General features: G+C 42.3%; 1 protein-coding gene and 1 long non-coding RNA gene across 3 annotated transcripts in view; one reads left to right on the top strand and one right to left on the bottom strand.

The window, feature by feature from the left end:
• The window catches only part of PGBD5 (piggyBac transposable element derived 5), a 94058-nt gene extending 69469 nt beyond the window's left edge, over positions 1-24589 (top strand). Inside the window, 4 exon segments of the mRNA XM_039530154.1 lie at positions 1736-1916; positions 8557-8754; positions 14721-14826; positions 18292-24589. Coding sequence (XP_039386088.1) covers positions 1736-1916; positions 8557-8754; positions 14721-14826; positions 18292-18487 — 681 coding nt within the window. The 3' untranslated portion in view covers positions 18488-24589.
• The window catches only part of LOC120400886, a 37117-nt gene continuing 14171 nt past the window's right edge, over positions 1910-24855 (bottom strand). The window contains exons 2-4 of one of the 2 annotated variants that reach the window (XR_005596131.1): positions 13358-13392; positions 11162-11251; positions 1910-2828 (exon numbers count right to left, since the gene is read on the bottom strand). This is a non-coding gene — a long non-coding RNA (uncharacterized LOC120400886). Of the gene's footprint in view, positions 2829-8563; positions 8693-11161; positions 11252-13357; positions 13393-24855 lie in introns of those variants that run through there. The other variant, XR_005596130.1, reaches the window with a different exon arrangement.

The following is a 24855-nucleotide window of genomic DNA, read 5'->3' as shown; positions in this document are numbered from 1 at the left end:
ACTTTATTCATGTTTTTTTTATTAAGATCTTCATAAACAAATAAAATTAAGACTATTTAGGGATTCAGATTATAGGGCTAGATTCTCCTCTCCTTTACGCAAGCGTGTGTCTGCTGACTTTGAGAGCAAAGGCAGGATCAGGCCCATTGTTTAATTGAATTTAATTTTGGTGGAAGATGCTAGATTGGCCATTCCTGGAAATTGAGACCCCCAGATCTTTTCCTCAGATGGTGCTCCCACTGTTGTGATCAGTGAAGGACTGAGAGCTAACAGTTCCTTGGTTTAAAAGTTGGGGGGAGGAGGAGGAGCTGGTGGCAGGGTATTTTCAGCAAAGGATCTTCAGCTCTGTAAGTCACTCCTTCCTTTGGTCCAAAGTTGTTGAGGTTTACAGCCTGCCTTCCACGTCATTTATTTTGGGGGCTTGGGGGAAAGTGAGTGGATCGAGAAATAGGATGGGCAGATGAGACAGAGGTGATTTGTGTATTCTGGGTCAAGATTGCTAAATTATTTGTGTCTGGGATTTTAGCCTAGATATATACAATTCAAATGTTTGTATGAGCAGCTAGGCCACTGGAAGAGCTGCTTTCCAGTAGCAGGAATAAAATAAATGAAAACTGAAGTCCTCTATTTCTACAATGAAAAGAGGTGCACTTTCCTCTACTGCCCAACTAACGTGCCATAACCCGTTCCCAGAGTGACCATCTGCAGAGTGAGGCTCTAGTCTGGCCTCTGTGCCATTTCCATCCTCCACCTCTCAACAAGCAGGCCAGTTGTGCTATACATACCTGTCCACTTGCAAATCGGACTAAGGTCATCAGCAACTCATTTTACCAGAGGCAAAACACATTCCTGCCATTGGATATCCACTTAAATGGCCTTGTGTGGATGGTGGCTGAGTATTATGAAGGGCAGAAGGAACATTGCCTGGACAATGGTAGCTGTTAGTTTTAAGATACTATGGCAGTAATACAGTATCTGTAAGGATTGCAGCCAGCTAGAAAGGAGCCAGATGCTTAAGACTTTTAAAGCCAGTTTAATGCACTCTTTCCCCCTTGTTCAATCTGTTTTAATGGGTTGTCTCCAAGTCATGATCTGGACACAAATGCTGAGAGTTAGAGCTACCCCTGAAGATTCCAGTTAGAATGTATGGTTGGTATGTAAGGACACCACTGGCTTGTACTGGAAAAAGTGTCATGCTGGCATTAGCGTGGTCATGTCACCCTTTAGTGTCTGCTACCAGAGAAAATACAGCTGAACTCTATTATAGTAAAGCTAGCAGACCAGATTCCTTCTGGTCATCTAGTAGAGGCCTGTGTTTTCAGAGCAGAAGGTCCCAAGTTCTCCCTTTACTGGCAACAATGAAGTCTATATAGGATCAACACAACATACAGTTCTCTTTAGGAGTCATGGTTTATTACTGCCAGACAAATGCTTTTCCAGCTACACAATAGCAAGAGCAACCTCAAGCAGCCCTTAATCTTAGGCATAGAGCTGTATTTCCCAATAGCCACCCCAGCAGAAAATTCCAAACCTGCCCCAACTATTCCAAAGTCATTTAAAGGCACCAGTCATAAAAGGTGTATTAGGGGTTAAATCTGAAACAGGTATCTACTGCCTTAAATTTTTCAGCTCATCTCTAGTGAAAGCCGAGCAAGGGGTTTGGCAACTGCGTGGCTCGTGCCTGATCTGTTCTAACCACATTGACTTGTCTTCTTGTTTCTACTTGCTCCTTAAGATTTACGTCCATCTAAAAGAAGGAGGTGGTGCCGACGGACTGGATGCTTTGAAGAACAAGCCCCAACTCCACAGCATGGTGGCCAAGAGCCTTTGTCAGAATGCATCAGGAAAAAACTACATCATCTTCACTGGCCCTAGCATTACCAGCCTGAACCTTTTTGAAGAGTTTGAGAAGCAAGGTTTGTGACAGCTGATCCACTGACCGTTCATGCCAAAAGGCTTATGAATATCCTGCTGCCAGAAGTCAGCAAATAACCTGAAGTGTTTTTGATTGAGGCTTTATCTCCTCGCATAGCCATGAGCAGCCAAGCCAGAGAAATCCTAAGGGTAATTTAGTCTGTTCATTACAAGGGGACCTGCAGAAGTTATTTAAACTGAGCTTGAGCTTTCCTTTGAGTCGTCTTCATGTAGAAAGAAGGCTACTTTAACGGGAGGTGGGGGGAGAGAATAGAAGGGCTCTGATTTTTTTCTTTTACCTTAGGAATTTAAACTCTGGTTATTCCTGTGGTTTTTTTTCCTGGAGGACTTCTTGGGGGTCTTCTATATGTATGGGAATTCTTTCTTGTGAATAGGGTGTGTGGGAAGAAGGAGTGTGCTGAGTCTTTAACTAAGGCAAGGTATACCCTAGAAACGTTTGCCAGTAAAATGTCAGTTGGAGAGCAATTTTTTTTTTTAAATGCAAAAGCCCCATGGTAGAGACAGTTGCTAGCAAAGCACCCTTTTGCCCATATAAGCTGCACCTACACTAGAAGGGTTTGCCCATATAGCAATACAGGCATAAGTATAGACTAGAGTTAAACCCAAATGCCTGTTAATCCGTGGTGTTAAATAGGTGTTGTACAAGTGATCTGAATTTCAGATATGCTGAGTATTCACTGCTCCCATTGAGTGCAGTTGTAGTCGTAGATGTTCCCACTCTGAAAATCAAACAGTTACTGAACATCCATTTCCCCATGAACTAGTCAGCTTAAAATCTTCTCCAGGGATGCAACTTTTCCACTAGTTCTCCAGGCACCAGGGTCTTCCATTGTAAACAAGATTTGAATTTCTAGCATCAAGAAGAATTTCCTTTGTAGATGAACACTTCATACCTTTCCAAAAACACACACAAAAACAAACCAAACAAACTGAGGCCACAAGCTCATTTTTTCCCCTCCTGTGCAGTTCATCTTTGGGAGCCAAGTTCTGTTTTCAGCATGGCTTCCACTGACAATGTGGGACGTTCAAGAATGGAATTTGGCCCAAAATATAGAAATTGGAATTCTGCCATTATTTTGAGTCCTACTTAAAAGGAAAATGCCAGTGATTGGTTACAATACTTTAGCTACCTAATGTCTTCAATCTTGCCCTCAGCTCAGTGCGTGCACACAGGTCTGCCCTCATGGAGCACAATGCAGGATTGGGTTGTAAATTATTTTACATACATTGTAAACATCCACAGAGCTCTTTGAAATGCATCTATACATATATAGAAGTAACTATGGGTTCTCTTAGTACTCTAAATATAATGGCCACATTCAACGAATCAATAATATTTATATTACACTGGAGTTTTCCCTCTAATGACTGGAGAATATTCCGTCTGAATTTTTTTCATAAATTTTATGGCTGGCTGCCCACAAGGCCATTATTTCTAGCATTATAAAAGCCATTTTATCAAATGTCTAGTTATTATGCATGAAAACCTAAATATTCCAGTGTGTCTAATTCTTAAGCCATTTCAGTTGAAATAAGGGGTTACTAGATCCTTAGACCTAAAACTGTGACTTTTGGAAAATGATCCTTTATTCTGACAGACTTGCGAAAGAGAAAGAAGGGGATAATATTCTCCTCTGTGTCTCTGGAATCACAGTAGAAAAGAATCCTGGCTACTGAACCACCACAGTATTTCTTTCTCACAGGTAACTCAGATTACCTACAGTAGTTAACTACTCACAGGCATAGCACTGAAGAGAACTCAAATTACCAGCTGTTAGCAGGTAGCTGACACTAAATGCCTTCTAGAGATTCAAAGTTAGGTACGTTATCTGATCAAAAATGAAAACCCTATGCAGCGTTTTCACTTCCTTGTTCATGTTTTATTATGTGGCTCCATGCGATTTTGTGATCCATAACAACTGCTTCCTCTGCATTCTATTCACTAGCAGAAATGATAGTGAGTATTGAATTGCAAATTTAATTTTGGGAGACTCAGAGCAGATTTACTAGCTTTTTTGGTAAGTAGCTTGGGTACTCCTTTCAAAGCAGGCTGCAGTGGGAACATTGACACATTGTGTTAAACAGGGACATGGGATTGTTTGGCTTTTATGTTTGGGTGATAAAGGCTAGTTCACTGGCTTGGCAGGGTATATTGAATTGGAAGGATTATGGGACACTCAGGGAAATCAAACCTTTGGCATGTCACAACAGTGGTGAAGTCAGTCAAGAGCCCTGGAGGAGACTGTGAATCTTGACCCTACCCACAGAGCCAGAGGTAAGGTACTATAGTCAGCACTTGCTGTGATCCCGCAGCATTAGCTGTGAAATTTGGAGCAGAGATTTGCCAGTGGAAGGCCTAGCATCCCCTCAAAAAACAGTTCTCGTGGTGTGTCCTAATTTCATGCATTCAGGCCGAACAGTGGCATCAGGTTGATCAGTGCTCTGTGAGCCAGGAGTAATGCTTAGTTGGAGAATTAAAGTCACACAAGGATAAAAATGCAACTAAGGAGGAGAATGTCCTGAGAAAACCTGAGGAACCTGCTATAGAGGATGAGAGCAACCTTGCAAAATTAAGACACATTCCTAACATATTGGATTAACTTTTGTTGTTCTAGAGAAATTATAGTTCCTGGGCTAGAGCTGAATGAATAGAGGTGGAGGGGAAAAAAAAATCACAAAAATTTGAGTCAAAGGAATTTCTATTCATCCATCTTTGCAATGCTTTCTGTGAATCTTCAACATGGACAGTGGGGAAAGATTTGAACCAAGACTTTTTAACCAACCCCCCCGCCCCCCAAACAAACTAGTTATTAGGTGCCTTAGTAGTTGGGTGCCTGAACTGACATCTTGAAAGGGCCTGATTTTTCTGAAAGTGCTGGTCACCTGTCCTCTGAAAGTCAGAGCCTTTAGGATTCCCTTCCATTGGAATCCAAAAGTGTAGGCACCAATAAATAAAATCACTGTTCACTTTTGGAAAACTTTGGTCAAGGCTTTTGTGGAGCCTTCACTATAAAATTACCTCCCATCTCTGTTTCATAACTACAATAGTACTGTTCTGAAATTAGTAATAACCTTAATTGTATCATCCCAAAGTGTTTCTGTGAATATAAAAGGATGTCTGCAACACTCAATTCCAAAGTCATTAAAATTGGACCATGGGCTTCTTCTGAAAAATAAGAACGTCCTCTGACTGTTTCAAAAACCAAACTCGATGTAAGCCTACTTTATATAACTACCTTTATGACCATGGAGCATAAGTTTCTGGTTTCCAAGTAGAACAGGAACCAGGCACTGAAATGGCACAGGAAATGCTATTCTGCATGGAGTTTTAGATGTGACTAAAAGTAGAGATGCCAGAAATTTTATGAGTGCCTGTCCTGGTGAGATTCAAGCTCACTCATGAAGTTTAGATATTGCTGTTTGTGAACTGAACCGGTTGAGATTCCCTACTTAAGCACAGATTTGTGGGCTGCTTTTTAAGTTTGAAATAGAAATGACAGTTGGAATGGGCTCTGTATGAATGAAACTCATAGGTGCTGAAAGTAGGGGTGCTGAGGGTGGTGCCGCACCCCCTGGCTTGAAGTAGTTATTAACAGGGTTTACAGTTAGATTCAATGGCTCTTAGCACCCCCACTATAAAAATTGTACCAGCACCCCTGATGAAGCCCTCTTAAATTTCCCTCTGAAGCAAGAATGTTACCATTGACTTATGAGTAGGGCCCTACCAAATTCACAGTCCATTTTGATCAATTTGATGGCCAGAGGATTTTTTAATTGATCAGTTTCAAGTTTTCAGCTGTTTACATCTGAAATTTCATGGCGTTGTAACCGTGGAGGTCCCAACCCAAAAGGTGGTGGGTCTGATCTGCCCCATTTGTCCCACACAGCAGCCCTGCAGGGGAAGGACAAGTCCTGTTCCTCCCCAGCCTGGCAGGGACTTGCAGCAAGGGGGAGGTCAGATTTCACAGGGAAAGGCTTATTTCACAATCTGGGACACGTTTTTCATGGCTGTGAAATTGGTAGGGCCCTACTTATGAGAGCAGGACTGGGGTCTGTTCAGACTTCTTTTGAATTCTATAACACTTCATTTTCTTCTGGGCTGTAATAAAACATGTTAAGCATTTAATTAAATTTGGACCACACCATTGTGCCAGATGGGCTTAATTTTTATTGCTGCTATTGTCATAGCAACTGGTTGTTCTAAATTACAGCTTTTAAAAACCTCCACAAATTACATATGCCATCCTCTGCAAGTGGTGATACTAAATCTGCAGCTACCATATTGGTCACCACTTTGTGTTATGTAAGGAGATGCTTCATTATTTTTTCCTGAGATGTGCAAGATGGTTCCAATTGTCTTATGAAAAGAGCAAAACAGCTGCTTGAGTCTTTTGCAAGCTTACATGAGCTTAAGAAAAGGCTGCACTTAATTACCTCAGCAATCCTAAAAATAGCAATGTACTGGCTAGAGTGGCTCTGTTCTACTGCCCTCTGCTGAGGAGAATTAAAATGGCCTTTCAGCGAGTCATAGACCCTATAATGCTAGCAGCTAAAGGAAATTCTTCTCTAGGTTAAGGGATTGTGCTATTGGAGCAGGAGGATCAGAGTTCTAATCCTGATGCTGCAGTGACGTTCTCAATGGCACATAGTGACAACTAAAATCCTAGGTGGTCACAGACTTGTTAAAGAAAGTTTCAGAGATAGTGGTAGCAAGAGGGTTTTTAGCACATATCATATGTATACTTGTCCCACCACAGTGCAGAGATCTCTCTTTTCAAATCCCTTCCAGCCATTTCTATGATTTGAAATTCCAGTGGTTGAGATCAGAACTGGGAGATAACACAGGATCCATTAGACAAGTCCTCCCCTAAACTCAAATAGCTAAGTTGATGTGTTGGTTTTCCATTCTGACATTTAAAAAGCTCCTGTCTTCTAATTGAAGAGTCACTGCTTCAGTCTTACTGCTGGGGCAACAGGAACAATTATGTTTATGTAAAAATGTAATGCAGCTGTAATTTTTTTTAAGTTATAGTTCTGTGGTCTCCCAGCCTGTAGTTTTTTTTCTGGTTTTATAAAGCATTGTTTGGGAAATCTCAAGAACCAGTTGCCAATTGTTTTCTGCTCTTTGGATCAGTTCATGAGCATTATTGATTATTTTGTATTACCATAGCACCTAGGAGCCCTAGTGAAGGACCAGGACCGCACTGCACTAGGTGCAGTACAAACAGAAACCCCCACACAAAAGACTGCCCCTGCTCCAAAGAGCGTACAGAATTCCAGACCGACAAAGGCAGAAGAGACGCATAGTATGTAACAGCCTCTATTCCCCCTTGGTCAAGTGGTTTGATTTTTAATATTCTTTATTTGCTGAAGGATGATAGTTCAATAAGTAGATTTTAGACTCTAAAATGTAGGTCAGTGTTCTCAGTTAACAGACCTATTTTGTTTTACCTGAAATAGCAGCTTTGGGCTGCTGTAGTTTAAGTGGATCAGTCTAAGTATAATATACACACAGATGTGTGCGCTCTCATTCCCTTCATATAGTCAAAACAAAGCCTAGAGAGATGGTGAGGAGATTTGGATTTAAGATTTCCTGGATTTTGTAAAGCTCACATCAGGAAGAGGACATTGCTTTGCAATATCGAATATCTCAATACTGAAAGATTTGACTCTTGGCCAAAGCTGGATTTGATCCTTTAATCCAGTTGATCAGCTGTTTGATTTGGGGATTTCTGACTAAATTTCCTATGCAGAGTCTCTCTCTTCTGATAGCAAGAAATTCTATTAGTATATGCTCTTTAAATTAATCAGATGAATGGAAGTTTTAACCCTCTGATATTTTTCTTATCACCTACACATACTCAACACAAGCTAGGCACTGTCATTATTAACGTATGTTAAGTGATTTGGTTATTCTGATGTGGCTACATTGATTGCTAGAGTCAGACGTGTCTGGGTTTCACAACATATGAATTTACTCATGGGTCCCTTTACTCATCCTTTTGTCATGGATGAAGGAGGGTAGAATTGATGAGCGTTGATAAGATTGTACTGCGAGGCAGTTGTAGGCTGAGTTGTCATCTGCTAGCACCAAAAGCTGTCAGCCATAGGCTCTAGGATTAAAAGCACCATGGGGATCATTTCAGAAACTTAAATTGGAAAAAAGGCTTTGGCCTCCTTATCAGCATAGTTAAACATGGAAGAGAGTACATCCTCCACTACTTTGTCGAGTCTAATGCTCAATGCCAAAGCAATGTGGCCTCCTCCCTGGGAGGAAATGTCACAACTTGATAGATTTTATTGGTGGGAAGTTCAGCTACTTGGCCTGTATTCTCCATTTTCGTTTCATTTTAATTATACCCCCCTTTATCGTATTAAATCACCTGGAGAACTGGCTCTCTGGACTCGTGTATTGAATGCATTTCTTCCTGGAGCCTGCAAGGAGAGAGTGGTCCTGGATACCACAGGGAAATCCTCGGACATTGGCCAACTTATGTATCTACTGGCTTAGTTTTAGGACCAGCTCTTCCTCCAGTCAAATAGGTCAGACAGCCCACTGTCATTTCTTTCTAACCCTATCAGATGGTTTGCTGATGGGAATTTATTCTCTTTCACGTGCAGAGATTTATTGCTGCGGATTGCTGAGTTCCAGGAAAAGTGACTGCACAGGCCTTCCTCCATCAATGCTGCATAACCCAGACGCTCCTCAGTCCAGAGGGCAGTACAGAATAAAGATGAGAGGAAACATGTCCCTGATCTGCTGGTACAACAAAGGGCATTTTCGTTTTCTCACTAATGCCTATTCTCCAGTTCAACAAGGTAAGCAGTCAGCAGTATCGCTACCTGTACTGTGACCATGTTTTTCAAAATAGGTGACAAGACAAGATAGGACACTTACTAAGTTTGATAACCCCAGACAAGCAGCTTGATAATTATCCTAGATAAACCGTAGCATTAATGATAATTTCCATTGTGTTTGCTCTTGTCCATAAGGTACTAGTTAATCTACATTAGCAGTGGCTAAACATGTTCTGTCTGCAACTGATGTCTTCTCTGCATAAAGTTAAAAAAGCTTACTAATGCTACCAGCTAATAGTTACTCCTTTAGCTGGCACAGGAGAGAGCTGTTCCTTTTTGATGTTATACACATCCCAGCTGACCTGTGGTCGTGCAGAGAGTTGTAACGGAGGTTAAAATCCTATATGTAACAAGGTGTCTCATGGGATAATTGCATGATAAGTCTTTGTAAAGAGTAACTCCTAAATGCATAAAATATTTTGGACTGATAAGAACCATATTGACTATTAAAACTTTGACCAGATTCTAGAATTAGTTTCTCCTGTGGATTTAAAACCCATTCATCACATACAAATGGCTTTTGTCAAGAGCCTTCCCATTGCATACTAAACTGATTGTGCAGCCACTAAAAAGAAAACCAGAACAGCCAGAAGTATATTTGGGAGTAGTTTTAGAGTGTGAATAGTTTCTTGAAGGCTCAGCTGAAATTGATCTTACTAGGAGAGGGGTTTAAGGGACTCAAAGATTTTTAGGTATAATGTAAGTTTTGAAAAAATATTTACAAAACCCAACACGAAAGGACATTTTTAAAGAGTAGTTTGTCCATTTAAAATCTCTTGTACTTCTATTGTCCAAAGTGAGTAAAATACAAAAGTCAAATTATAGTTGAAAGAATGTTACATATTTACGAATGTAAGGTGCTACTGCTTACAAAGGTAACTTGGTGCTTAAACCACATTCTCAAAAACTTGTACAGAATTTAAGGTATTCAGGTGGTAGTTAAGTGTTGCATAGGCACACCATATGGCTAAATGTCATAGGAATTGGGGGTTCATTTATCAGAATTCACTGCACATCCTAACCTTTATGCAATGAGCTAGGGAACTGGACGCTACTTGGAATGCTATTATACGTCACAAGAGAACATTGATTTAACTAAAAAGAGCAGATAACTTGAAAGGGTTGGTGTCTTAGGGCCTGATTCTAAAAACACATGAGAAAGAAGTTACACATTAGTAGTTTGATTGAAACCCATGGAATTATATAAAGTTACTATATGTTTGCAGAATCAGACACCAGCAATACAGAATTAGAGCCTTTCTAATAAGACCTTAAATTTTAAATTGAATTAAGTTCAACAAGCTAATTTATGGTCATTAGTTGCATTGTCCGAACTTGCTAACATGCAAAAAGCAAACAACATAGAGTAATTAAACCAAAGTCAAGTCAATAAGCATCACCTGGTTCTCATGCACTAGCACAAAGCTGCTGTCTTTGGCTACAATTACTAAAAACAAGTTTCAGAAAAGAAATGTGTTTGTAAAGATGCTGGTGACCGTTAAGCTTTACAAACAAAACAAACTGGTTGAATGTCCCTTTAACAGAAGCAGAGCAGACAGACAACAAATTTTACACATGGGTGTGAAAATCTGCACATTTAGGACCCATCTCAGCGTAAAGTCACACACTGGTATGTAGATGAGGCTAGAACCTCAGCTGGTATAAACTCACATAGTTCCATTTACAGAACATGATAATGGTTTACAAAGTTTAGCCTCTAAGGTATGCAAAATCTTTCAAGTACATGTTCACTAAAATGCTTCACAGGGATTCCTGATAAAGAACATTAAACAAATAGTAGCAAATTCAGAGAAAATGTGAGTTATAGGCTAGGGAGAAAAGATAAAGGCTTCAGTTGAGATTTGAGAAAGGAGGGAGATTCATTGAGACTGGTAGAGGGCCAGATTGCCAGGTGGTGTAAATTGGCATCTCTCAGTTGAAGTGAATGTAGCAATGCCAGTTTATGCCAACTAAGGATCTGGCCCAAGAAGTCTCTTTCCAATGTCAGGGGCACAGAGGAGACGTCTTTCACACACACTGTGGCAAGACTGCACTAAAGCCAGTGTTGAGCACATGGATTGAGTGGGAAAGGAAGGAGGGAGAGATATATCAGTGATGTAGACTGGAGTAAGCACAGAGAAGGCCGTTTTGAACTGGAGCTGGAGATGAGTGGGGGCCAGTGAAACAGTTTGAGAATGGAGCCATGTTGTCACAGCTTTTTGCATTAAAAGTGGGCGGCAGCTTACTGCACCCGGGGGGACTTGAGCAAGCTGAGGCGTGGATGAGGATTTCAGCAAAGGTGGAGGCAACAAGAATTAACCTAGTTACTTACTTTACATAAAATAAAAACAGAGAAAGGGAATCTCACCTGTGTCCTGTATGACTTCAGCAATTTACACCAGTTGAAGATTTTGGCGCTAAACTTCCAAATACCCTTTACGAGAATTCACTGATGAGTCTGGTGGGGAAAAACATTGTAGTAGAATTATGCTTCAGACCTTTTAAACTATGGCAATTCAGGTCTATGCATTTCCTTACCTCACGGGACTTTGAGGATTTGTTAGAGGATATCTGTACAGCACTTCGGACCTGCAGTGCTCTGTTGACCCCTATGGGTGCACACACCCCACTAACAGCCCCTGCACACCACGGAACATGCAAGCTGCTCCTAATATTATCAACCTACTGTTCAAAAATCATGAGTCGGGGATTGGCTAAAACAAAAAAAACCCAAACATTTTAGGTGATTTTATTTGCCTTCTGGTGGCTGAGCTTTAGCATGCGATTGGGTCACATTTCAAGCTTCTCTGTAACCATGGCTCATTTCCCCCCTCCCCCCTTTCCAATAAAAGCTGAGATTCTCACAATCACATAATGCCAGGAGCTGGAGCATTAAGGGAAAACCACCACACACACGATTGTAGGAGTTGGGATTTAAAAAAATCACAAGAGTTAGCAGCATGGCCCACCTCTCTCCACATCCCAGGAAAGAACAAGCAGTGTTTGCAGCTCAGTTCTTCTCTGGTAGCTCCACCAGGGGAAGGGCTACATAGGAGCCCTGTTAGCAAGACACCTTGGGGGGAGGGTCTGCTGAATGAGCACATCATCATCATCGGTGTATCCTGGCAATGCCACCTCTCAGCCAGCTATCTGCTGGAGCACTGTTGACCAGAGGAGCTCCCAGGGCAGTGCCAAAGGTTTGAGCAATTTGTGCCACCCCAACCTCTTTCTGGGGAACCTTGTTGACCCCCTCCTACCAATGGCTCGACTCAAGCCTGCGAAGTGCTACAAGATAAACCTATCCACATTCCAGAAATTGAAACACTTTATAATTGAAAATAAGAGGGAGTACATGGTGCTATGTAGCTGTAATCACACATTTTTAGTGAAAGTGAATGATGGAAGGCGAATCAAAGGAAATTCTAGAAGCCAAAAAAAGTTTCACCAAACACACTGAACAGATCTCCTTATACTTTCTGACTTACTAGGAGAAAGACATGGAAAGACAGCCTTGTCTTCATACAGTCAACCAGATCTTTCAGGACTATTCCATCAAAGAAAATAAACACCCTTGCTGGGTATGTTGAGAGCAATAAGAAATATTGGTTTTGTAAGCTTTAAGGATCCCCCCTTTGCCCACCATGTTCTATCATGCATCATGCTCAACTCTAACATCATTTGGGACTCATTAAAATCTGTCACTCAAAGGCTTTAAACAAACAGTCATGGATCAGTCATAAATATGACACTTAGTATGTGCTGCGAGTCTTCGATTCAAAACAGGGCCTACCAAGTAGGGTGTCATAGGGGACATGTCAGAGATAATGGAGGGAATTGTACTTCTAGCCAAAAGAATTTAATTCTCAAGCCTGTAATCAAAACATGAGTAACAATTTTGGTCCGTACGTCTTATGAAGTAATTTAATGGTTTAGAAGATTCAGGAAAGACCAGAGAGCCAGGAGGAGTCTGGGATCTCATCCAAACTGATACAGTGACTAAAAGTGGGACCAAGCACAAGGCACCTTAATCCTTTGTGTCTCAGTAACTTCAGCCAAGCTGAGCTGCCTTCCCGGAGGAATTAGAATAGTCCCTAGGAGACAGTGAAGGACAGGGTTCCATTGTGCTAGGCACCATGCAGAGTGAGGGAGACAGTCCCTGCTTCAAAGAGAGTTTACAGTTTAAATATACCAGACAAAGCCTAAGGGAAAAGAATAGAACACACCTGCAGAGGGAATGGAGTGGCACTACCACCACTGAGTGTGGAGTGAGGCAGGCGCCTACTTCATTCTCACAAGACATTACTTAGGTACCTACTCCACCTGACTTAAAGTGGCTGGTAACTATTCATGGATCCCTAAGCTGAACGTGGCATCTCCCTGCAGTCCAGATATAGACCCCTCCCCCCATCTCCAAGAAAGGGGCGGGGATTCACACCCAGCCCTCTCATTGGCATCTCCCATTAGCTAGCTTCGGCTGCACCCCACCTAGCATGCTGGCTTTTGTGGATCACATTCTTAGGTGCCTAGGCTCCCTATGTAAAGAATGGGGAAGATAGGTGCCTACCTCAGCTTTGTTGAGTATGTTGTTGTTCTGGGCACCTAGAAAAAAAAATCACAGGAAGTTAGGCACCATGATGATGAGGATTGCAACACCCTAGTCCCTCCATGGACCCCACCCTAAATGTATATGAAGAAAATACTAGACTCCATATCAGATTTCCGCTCCAAACTGACCTTCAAGGCCCCCAAACCTGCTGCTGCTTAGCAAATTGTATTGCTCCTTTGCTGAGCAGCAAAGGATGTGTCAGTGTCCCTATTTGAAGCAGAGCTCAGTGACATGGAGTCCAGTATTTTCTTAGTATGGTTTATTTACAAAATGTGCACAAGTCCCATTTCCTTGGGCACAGGGCGGTAATAGAGCACAGACAAGTGCCTCCTGCAGAAACTTCATATGAGACATCTGGAAATAAATTACAAATGCTTCTCTGACTCTTCAGCCCATCACACCAGGCAGGCCTGGACTAGATTTCTAACCAAGTGCCCCATGAACTTTTCCCTTCTCCAGACCACTGGTCTCATCCGTTTCCTTGCAGGAGAGCGAGCGAGCTCTGGATACAAATGCAGTAGCAAAGACAGGGTGGAGGCAGTACAGCTGGGAAGAGGGGAAGTGTCTCACCTCAAGGATGAATCATGGTGAGGCAGGTGGTAGCTGCAGCATATAACACCAGCCTAAGACAGTTTGCAGCCATATCTGGCACCAGCTGTTTTGCTTACAGTGCTCCCTGTAGACCCCACTACCTTAAGGCTTACAACTGCAACAGAGGTGATTATCACATCCCATGGTAACCATTGCTCTTCAGTACCTGCTAGTGTCTCAGTCCATGAAGAAGGGCTAGGCAAATAGTACACACCAGAATCCAAACCCACAGCATTCTGTCCCAGTGAATCAAAGCTGAACTTTTGCAAGTTCGAATTTAGCATCTCAACAAGATACTGGTGCATCAAGAAGCAATCACCACCACATGAAGTCTGACCAACAAGTGCCCCACCATGAAGGGCCCCTAGCTGGAGCTCGGGAAAGAGTTCAAGTTTGTGTTTTGACCTCTTTAAAAAAAATTATATATATCTTGCATCGCCCACACAGTTGCTTTGGCATGCACATTACTAGCAAGGTCTATGATACAATCTTCCAGGTGCCAGTTGGACTGAGAAGAGGGGTGGGGGAAGGAAAGTAAATTCAAGATCAACAAGGTTTAGTTTCAGCATAGAAATTCTAATGATTAATGGAGTCTTGCTAGCGCTGGCACACTAAGTAGCTGATCTCAAATCCCCTTTTCAGAAAGTGTATTGTCGTTGGTAACACTGATGCTAACACAAACAGTTAAGATTCAACAGCTGTATTTTGTTTTGTTTTTTAATTGATGCAGGAGTTATAATTAAGAGAAAAAGTGGCGAGATCCCTTGCCCGTTGGCAGTAGAAGCTTTTGCTGCTCATCTTAGCTATATCTGCAAATATGACGACAAATACAGCAAGTAAGTGGGTGGAATGGCAAGTGGGTGAATCCCATGTTACTGGAACATTTGAACCTTTCTTAGATTTTGAGGAGAGACTAGGAGCATGATCCTGCCCTCATTAAATTCAATGCCAAAACTCTCATTTACTTCAAAGCAAGTGGAATCAGGCTCTATAGCTTTGCACATGATTTTCCTAAGGGGAGCAAGCTGCACTGCTGACCATTATCTTGGGAATGTGTGTAGGAGTTAGATATGAACAAACAGTTCTGATTAAATTCAGAACATCCTTCCCTCCCCCCTTCACATCTTACATAATTCAGCAAAACTGGACCAGATCCAAAACAACCCTGCGATACTCCTGTCTGTCCATTCGTCAGCCAAAACACCACGAGAATTGCATCCTTGGAGTATTTAAATGACATAGCTAGAGAGCTGTTTGAGAGAGAAGAACCAAAGTGGTGGTGGATCCACATTAGGTTTAGGCTAAAGTTTGGGTTTAGGGCCAAACCAGCGTGTCTGGTGAAGACACTCATTGCCCACGGGAGAGAGCTCTCCTGTGAGCATAATAAAACCACCTCCGCAAGCAGCAGAAGCTATGTCCGTGGGGGAGACACTAGCGCTTAGGTCAGGGTAACTTGTGTTGCCCAGTGGGTGGAATAGTCAAACCCCTGAGCAATATAAGTGGTAGTGTAGACATAGCCTAAGGCTACCAGGAGTTTCTACTGCCTTCCAACACACTGTCAGTCACCAGCTTCACCGTGCTATAATCCAGCTGCTCCCAGGCACCAGGGAATAGTTACAGCGGCTTTGATCCAAGTCATAACTACAAGAGATTGTTTCTTTGCTATAGCTGCCCTCTCTATGTTGTCTACCCTTAGTGAGCATCAGCTTCAGGACACTCCATAATTAGCAGCCTCTGCACTTCTTCTGGAGCTGGGCAGGTCCTTTCACAGATTCTTAATTCCCTCCTTGCCCCTGTCTGGGGCTGTTTTTGTATCCTTGATTTTTAGGGATATCTTTGCTTAAGTGGTCATTATAAAAACCCTGTTCCTTCCCTGTGCTACTAACAGCACCGTAATCAGCTGTACACAAGCTTTCTTGCCATGGACAAGTAGCTGTCTTCCTGTGGGTTAGCAAAATTATGTTTTTGCCCTGATAATCCTCATGGCAAGGGTACATGAGTAGGTTTTGTGCCTCACTTGGCAAATTTACATGACTGTTTTGCTAAGGCTGCATGACTAAGGGAGACTTCTTTAAAAATAAACTATTCACCATTTAGGCAGTTTGCTTAGTGCTTTTTGCTCAGCTTGGATGATGATCCGAAATAGACAGTTCCATGTATTTCCTTTCTGGTTGTACACTGGATCACAGGTGTATTTGGGCAGATGGCATTCAGTGAAGCAGAGTTATGGCAGCCATTTTACAAGCTATATTTTATTACCTTTGTACATGGGATGGGATCCATGAAAACTGTTAGGTGCTTAAGTCGCAGGTTGAACTGCGCAAGTCCCAGTCTTGGGTCCACTGTGATCCACAAAACTTCCCCTGAACCCTGTAGCTACCTAAGCTCACTTGGCGCCTAAGTTTCTGCCTCTGGGCATGCAGGCTGGTACCTCCCTCTAGGCAACTGCCTAAGCCCTAGAGTAAGTCACAAACCAGGAAAAGACAAGCATTCAACCATCTAAGTCACATGAGGGACCTCATCTGATAGGTGGCCTCTGAGCACGTATGCTGGATTGGGTCCCATTCAAAATCCAGCCAAAGAAAGAGGCAGCGAGCTTGTAACTTTTAGTCTAGTAGTTAGAGCATGCACCTGGGATATCAGAGCCTCAGGTTCAATTCCCTCCTCTGCCCGAGGCTTAGCACACACCCCTGCCATTGGCATCTCCTGATGTCTACCTTAGGCCACTCCCCACCTAGCATGCTAGCTTTGTAGATCACATTCTTAGGCACTGCTCTCTCCCCATTCCTTATATAGGGAGCTGAGGCGCCTAACTCAGTTTTGCGGAACAACACTGATCCGCTGATTTTCTAGGTGCCCAGAAGTTAGATGCCATAGTGTTCAATGTTGCAATACCCGAGCCCCCGTATACTACCACCAGCCAAGCATTAGGTCTTAGTAATATAAGGGTTAAGGGAACAGTTCTGCACAATGACAGCAGTGGGCAAAGTGACTGAATGGGCCCTCCCCCATCTCTAAGGTCTGTTGCTTCCACATACACATGCGGTTTCTCACTAGGCAGGAAGTCAGTAAAATGTGCCATTTTTAAAAACAAAGGAACTGGGTTCTGGATAAATTCAAATTGCATCATGGTTTGGGTCCAACTCAGAAAAGAACGCTTACTAAGCCCATAAGCGTTCTCCAGGCTCACAGCAGCTGGTGCTGTGCAGCAAATCTGGACCTCTGGGCTTTTGCTGTTTTAGCTGGTGGACTTGGTTGTGATCTGGGGCTGAACTTGAAGCTGTTTTGAAAACTGTAACCGGAACATGGCTCTTAGAGCATTAAGCACTTTCTCTGGGAGTTAGTACAGCAGGTAGTGAGGTGCTTAACTCCCATTGATTTCAATGGGAGTTTGGCACCTAAATACCTTTGAGGAGCTGGACCAAATGCCTCATTGTTGAGTATTGTAAGGGTAAGAGCTGCCTGCTGAGCACTATTGGGGGAACTTGTTTGGGAGAAAGAGGCAAACTAATATATTGCTATGTTGTATGTTACGGCAATAGTGGACTCCGTTTTGGGCATCTCATTGCCAGAAAGATATTGAGCAACTGGAGGATGTTTAGAGAAGAGAAATTAATGTCCAGTTAATCCCTCTGTTCCAATGATAATAGGAATTGGCAACGCAATGAATGATGGGGCAGAAGTCTACAAGTATATGAAGGACGTGAACATCAGAGAGAGTGCGATTATTTGGGGTGGTACAAAGGGATGAACTAGGATTGATGGCCTGAACTTAATGGAGGGAAAATTTAGGCTAAATTTCAGGAAAAAAGGTTTCCTGACAGTGAGCTATATTTAGCTACAGCATAGGTTGCCAAGGGAAGTGGTGGAAGCTCCACCACTTGGCACACTGAAAACTGGACGGAGACCGAAAGTACTGAAGTGACCGATCCTGTACTGCTAGGTGACCAAAACAGGCCTTTTCCATCGTGCATTTTTTTTGCCCAGATGATGTGATCTATTGGCAACCCTGGAGCTAGGACTTTCTGATGAGTGCAGAAAAATGCAAGACACAGACAACCGAACATTGCACCGAAAAGGGAGAACTAGAGACTCTCTCATAACTTTACTACAACAAAGAGTTATCAAACATATTGTTGTACATGTCCCTTAAGACAGGGACAATGAACAGCTGGCGTATCGTCCTAATGAGAGCTCCTGGGCCTGCAGAACGTCTGGGGTCACTTTTCTTGCCTCCCAGCAGGACACACATAGAAGGGTTTGAATGTTGATTATCTTTTCACTCTCTCCCCCTTTCATAGGTATTTCATTTCTCATAAACCAAACAAGACCTGGCAACAAGTGTTCTGGTTTACCATCAGCATTGCCATAAACAATGCCTACATCCTCTACAAAATGTCAGATGCCTACCATGTGAAAAGGTATAGCCGGGCACAGTTTGGTGAGAGACTTATAAAGGAGCTGCTGGGCTTGGAGGACACCTCACCTTCTCATTGATGCATTATTCCTTGTGGCTTAGGTATGGGGTGGAGGGGGAGCAGAAGAGGAGACCACAGCTCTGGAATGTCAAAGCAGGGAAACTCATGACATCACCAATGCCGCTCCCTAGAGGAAAATGACAGTGATGCCAGTAGAGGGGTGGAGACTTTGTTAAAAGTAGCAGCTGGCTCTTGAGTGTCCTACAGAGAGAGCCACAGGAAAAAAGTCAACACACAACTGCATCTGTGAATGCTCTGCGGGTACCTGTCCATCCAAAAAGATTAAAGTTAGTAGCCATTTGTCTGCCATATCTGTTGAACAGGGTCATCTTGTAAGGCTTCCATAGGGCTCACCATGAGCTTGCCACAAAGGGATGTAGCTCAGTGGTCCTGGGTGGGCATTACCAAAACTCTGCCTTGTCTGGAGTTCTTTAACTGTGGAACAAGCAATGTTGTGTCATGGATAACAGTGCTTGGCATCTTGTAAGGAATCGTGACAGGGTTAAAGAGAAACAACATAGATTTATGTTCTTCACAAGTATATTGACAGATTACTTGTTACAGACAAAGACAATAGAGAACGTAACAGTTAAGAATTTTTTTTTAATTAGTGTAAGGCAATCAGATTGCCGTATAGGAATAAAAAGTTTAGAGGAAAATTAAACATCTTGGAGAACCTTAAAAAAAAAGCAGCCTGAGTGAAATTTTAAAAATCATGGGGAAAGCTAAATTGATGCACATAGTTTAACAAATAAATGAGATAATACTGCCTGCCACCATAGCTTCCATATTGCCCGTGTGCAGGTGAGAAATCTGAGTGTAAGCACTAAAACAACTATATTTTCCTTGATTTCAGTTGTAGCTTCAGGTTCTTCCAACTGTTGCTCAAGATCTACCTTAATGGACTGTTTTACTTAAATTTCTATGGATGATTTTTCATTTCTCCCTCCCCCCCTCCCCGTTTTTTTTTTTTAAATATCAAGACAGATTCTTCCTCTTAGATCTTCATTTCCTATTAACACACATGTGGCAAGCAAAAAATAGTTCACCGATAGCAGTGCGTTTTGCGTTTTCACTGTTGGGTGTTCTGTAGGAATCCTTCTTAGAATTTGAAATGCGTCACAGTAGCTGTATTTTTGCAGATTATATGTTTAGAAAAATAGCGTGTCATTGTAAAAAACTGTTCAGGTGCAACCAGACATTGACATCACTGAAGCAGAACAAAACCCAAATGCTTTCCTTGTTTTGAGTGACTCTCTGGAAGCTAGAACCATTTGGAATTAGTGCAGCCTGGTGCCACTGGCTAGTATTGACAAGACTTGTTGGCTGAATGTTTTCAGCAGAATACTGGAGTTCACTGCCACCAGGACGCTTCAGTGGGGAAAGCAAAAGGGGAGAGAGGTCTGAGAGCAGGGGGCAAAAACCCAGCACTGGAGTAAAATACGGCTCTTCCTTCATCACATTATTGATTAAAGCCACAACCCAATAAACTGGGAGATGTATTACAGTTAAAACTTTAGTATGGTAGAACTTATGGGAACGCACTAATTTATAGGGCACAAATATGATGCAACTTCTCTTTGTGGATGGTTTGGGCCAACTCTCACCAAAGGCAATAGGAAAGCTCTCATTGACTTTGCTGAGAGTTTTACATGCTAGTCACTGCTCGTTTTAAGGGCACAAGTAGTTGTCCCAAAATTTGGATTTTGTTTGGAGAAGAAAAAAAAGTTTCACACAAACTTTACTTGACCAGAGAGGGGTTTTCATTAGTTAAGAAGCGTTTGTTTTTAAATTTTCTACTGTTTGTGTCCCAGAACACAACTGCCTCCTCCTAGTATAGGAGACCCTTTCAGTGAAACTGGCCATAAAGGGAAGGTGGGTTTGAGCAGCCTAAATTCACTGTCCATGGGGCATAAATGGGGAAAAATAAATGTTAATTAGAAAAACACTCACTCAGCACCCCCTGGCGTTCTGAGAGATGTAGAGGAATTTTGAAAATATGAGTTATCTTTCTTGTGCCCCATAATTGCCAGCAGGGTTATAAGAAGCAATAAATAGTCAGTAAGGCTCTAGCAGGGGCGGGGTGATACAATTTAGAAGCCCAAAGATGGACAAGATCATTCCCTTGGGCTGGGGGTGAGAACTGTCTGTTTCTGCCAAATTCTTCCACTGCATAATGGAGTTTGCTTTTTCCCGCACAACCTTCAAACGCAGCAGGATATTTGGCATCCAGACCTCACCTGATCTGTGCCTAGCTTCTGACTGAGACCTCCCCCTTTCCAACTACCAGGCTGTGCAAGTCCAGTAGGTCAGTGCTGTCAGGATATTTCTCACACATGCGCCTCTCCCACCCCACCATGAAAAAGGGTTGCTAAGGGGTGTGGGGACCTTACAAAAAGGCATTCAGCTTTTTGCATGGAAGCCCTGTGGGGCTCAAAGGGGAAAACGCATGCCCCCCCCCCCATGATCTCCCCCCTCCTCACAATGATCTCTAAATCCACTCTCAGCCCTCTGGGAAGACAGACACATGCCCAGTTCTCTGTAGGAGGAAAATCTGCACAGGGAGAGTCACCTCCATCCAAAATTTTCTAGCAGAACATTCCTCTCCATTATTAGGCCTAGAGCCACACTGAACCAATTAGCTCCTGTGCTGTATAGGGGCATCATTACACAAGATTCTGTGTAATAAAATGGAACAAAGTGTAGTAAGGAGCAATTGGACACACAGGGATAAGATGACAATATAGAGGTAGAAAAGTTAATGTAAACAAAAAGTATTGGAAAGGATATAGAACCTCAAGCTCAGGCTTTACACCAATCTCTGATTAAAGATTAGGATGAAATCTTAACAGAAGTTAGATTATCCCATGTTTGCCTACTATGGGGTTCTTACATCTTGCTCTGAGGCATCTGGTACTATCCACTGCCAGGGACAGGCTACTGGACTAGATGGACCTTGGGTCTGTTCCAGGTTGGCACTGCCTATGTATTTCAGTCTAATAGTTGTAAGAGTTATGTGATCTGATAGGCCATGCCAAGTGGTGCCACTTTATTCCCTACTCATTGTCAGCACAACCCTACATTTACATTACAGCATTGGCTTTGCACATGGCCAGTCAAAGTGCAGTGGTTTTAACAGTTTCATCACATAGCAGCAAAAACATCTGCGTGCACAGCATGAATTTGCTTTCTAGTGTTGTCACACCAGAGCACCATCATGTGATCATTGTAGACACCCATAGAGATTTCAAGACCTGTTTTGTTTGCAGGGAAACCAAGCTCAGCCCCATAAAAATTGAGGTAATCAGTTTACCTAATACTACACCGTAGTTGGCAGAAATAGATTGATAGAGTGGTAATAAATACCACCTCTCTAAGGCCAAATATTTGAATAAACTGGCATTGAAATCCATTTTCAGAGGTGCTCAGAACCCACCACTCTCAACCTGTGAAAATCAAGCCCCTAATTGTAATGCCTGACTTTAACCAGCCACGTTTGAAAAATATTGGCCTAAACTATCATGTAAAGAGTAGATGACATGCTCATTGTGCCCTGTAAGTTCAAAATTTTGCCAAAATTTATTCTGAAGAGTTGGTGCTAGTTACATAGCTAGAATTACCAAGAAAAGAATATTGGGATGAGATCTGGTTGGAACTTTCATAAACAGACAGCTTCCCCACAGCAACCGTCTGATCTGAGCAACCTTCCTTCCTTTGTCGCAGTGCAAGAACATTGCTGAGAAAGGATGAGCTCAATCCTCCAACATGCTGAGTATCTCCCATAAGGATCTGAGTGCCCCAACTCTCACTGATATCAATGGTAGCTAAAGACTTTCTGCAACTCACAGGAGGTCCTCAGCACTTTATAGTAGTAAAACCCAGACCAACTAGATGTGTTACACCTGTTCTCTCAGCACTTGGGCCTAACATAGGGTCTGATGCAAAACCATTTTGCAGTCTTTTCAGTGACATCAGTGGATGAGGCCCATCTACTACAGCAATTGCTTTTTTTTTTTAATTATATAAATAAATAAATAGTTGGAATATAGTTTCCCGCTGGCTTGTTCTGCTCACCATACAGATTGCGTGAGCTAAAATTTTTTACCAGGTCCTAGTTTTACCTCAGGGATTGGCTCCTAAGTAGTTCTCCCTTGATTTGGTGTTGACAGGCCGATTACACAGTGGCTGACTGATTATTATAGGGAAGATGCTTTTCCCCCCTCCTGCGCAAAGGAGAAAAACTGAGACAGAAACAAAGTATTGCTTTGCAGTGAGTTTCAGTCCCCCACCCCCTCCCCCAGGCATCTCCCACAACCTTGAACCGGCTTCCTTAAGATGCCTAGAAATTCAATAAAAGAATAAGCTAACAAACACACACACCCCCACCCTATATAAAATTACTAAAAGCTGGGTTTCACAGCCTACAAGCAAAATTCATCAAAGTAAAACTTAGCCTATGCCAATAAAATGACTGTGATCCACTGTATCTTTCCCATTATATTTATCTGGGAGGAGGAAGGATGGGGGATATTATGGGGTTTGGTTTTGTTGTTGTTGTTAAAAAGCATCTCACAATTTCTCTTCAAATATTACAAAAACCTTTTCTTGGTTAAAACAATTTAGTATCGATAGCAGTTCAGAATCAGTCTTTAGTCAGTCTCCTGCTGTATATTAAATTTTGCGATTTCCCCCCACCCAGCCACAGAAATACATGGCTGATCCTTAGTTTCAGAAGTCAATAAAAGCAAAGGGCTAAGTGTCAGAGTATTGCAAGAACACTCTTGATGACAACCTTGTATGAGCATGGATACCAATGACATTGCGTAAACATGGTTTGTGTGATGGCTTGTACCATCAGATTGGGTATGTTTAAGTATCCTCAAGCCATTCTGGGTAAAGACCTTAAAGCTCAGCATTAATTAAAAACTGAGGGAAATGCCAACTACCCGAGATCAGCTTCTCTCTACCTCTGAGAAAGGGGACATTGAAAGTGGAGCAAATGGGGGGAGGGAAAGTTGTCCCTCTTCTGTTAAATTTGTTTTCATTCAGTAAACAATTCCTAGCATTGGAGATTCTTTGTTCACTGCAGTATGCAGACTGCTTCAAAGAATTAAAGTCAGACAGTGTGATATGCAGACAACATTCTATGCACAGCACCTCTTCCAAGGAGTTTTCATGTCCTGTCAAGACATGTATTTGAAAAAAAGGTTCATTATGGTGTGAAACATTTATATAACGTTCGCTGAAGCTAAAAGCCAGTGTCAAATAGTGTTGTTATAGTTTGCTCCACCACGGAAAACTATTGTAAGGGCTCACTGGAACTCTGACCCTGTTGCTTTTTATCTCAGCCCATTTGTGCACTTGAAAAGAAAGGGAATGATTTAAAGAGAGACATCTCTCCTGTTTCCCCTTTTGCTCAGTAGTTCTGGCTACATTTGCGCTAAGCATCTCTCTTAATCCATGTCTCTCTTTTTCATTAAGAGATATTTTAAGAACCCCGATTTCTCAGTGTCACTAAATAATTGATTCAACGATATCATTTTTGGTTTCTTATACATCTCACAAAGGAAAGAGATTCCTCTGTTTCCACGGTTACACAAAGGGCACTGACTCAGAACCAGCATTTTCATTACTGACCTCCAGCAACCCTTACTTTATTCCTTTTATAACAGGTTTGTTCTTCTAACAGCTACCTAACGTGCTTTTTTGAGTTGGCAGGTAATGAGGCCTCTGTTAGGGCAATTCTATGCTTCCTTTAGGTACGTGTCATGTCAGGAGATGATTTTAGTGGTGGTTTTGGAAATACACTGCACTGTAATAACATTTTGCACTTCTATAATGTCTTCCATCTAAGGATCTTGAAGTGCTTTAGAATATGAACATTAATTAGCCCCTCACTATACCCCTGTGAAGGGGGCAGGAAGTATCAACACCTCCCCCGCCATTTACAAATGGGGAAACAGACAGAGGGTAAGTGATTTACCCAAGGTCACTCCAGAAAGTCTGTGGTAGAGCTGGGAAATAGACTTGATTCTCCCAGTCCTTAGGACTGCATGTGATTTTTTAGAAAATTTATAGTTTTTTTATTCATAGACCCAGAGGTCAAACTAGATGTTAAGTTCCTTTCATTTATTTTTCTAGTTTAGAAAAATACAAGACCAGCCTTCCCCTCTGGAGTAGAGACGACATGACTCAGTCACCTCACTAACTTCATTTCTCTCAATGCATTGTGAGCCTCAGCCAAAGCCCACTGCAGTCACTGGCAAGATTCCCACTGAATTCAGTGAGCTTTAGACGAGACCTATGGACTTGACTGAGGGAGCCCAGAGCAGGGAGACAAAGAGAGGGTCTGTAATCCAGAGAACAACGTACAATGTAGTGCAATCC

This window comes from Mauremys reevesii, linkage group 3 (genome assembly GCF_016161935.1).
Source record: "Mauremys reevesii isolate NIE-2019 linkage group 3, ASM1616193v1, whole genome shotgun sequence".
Taxonomy (NCBI): Eukaryota; Metazoa; Chordata; order Testudines; family Geoemydidae; genus Mauremys; species Mauremys reevesii.
Note: the sequence above shows the minus strand (reverse complement) of the source record. Positions and strands in the feature narration are given on the sequence as shown.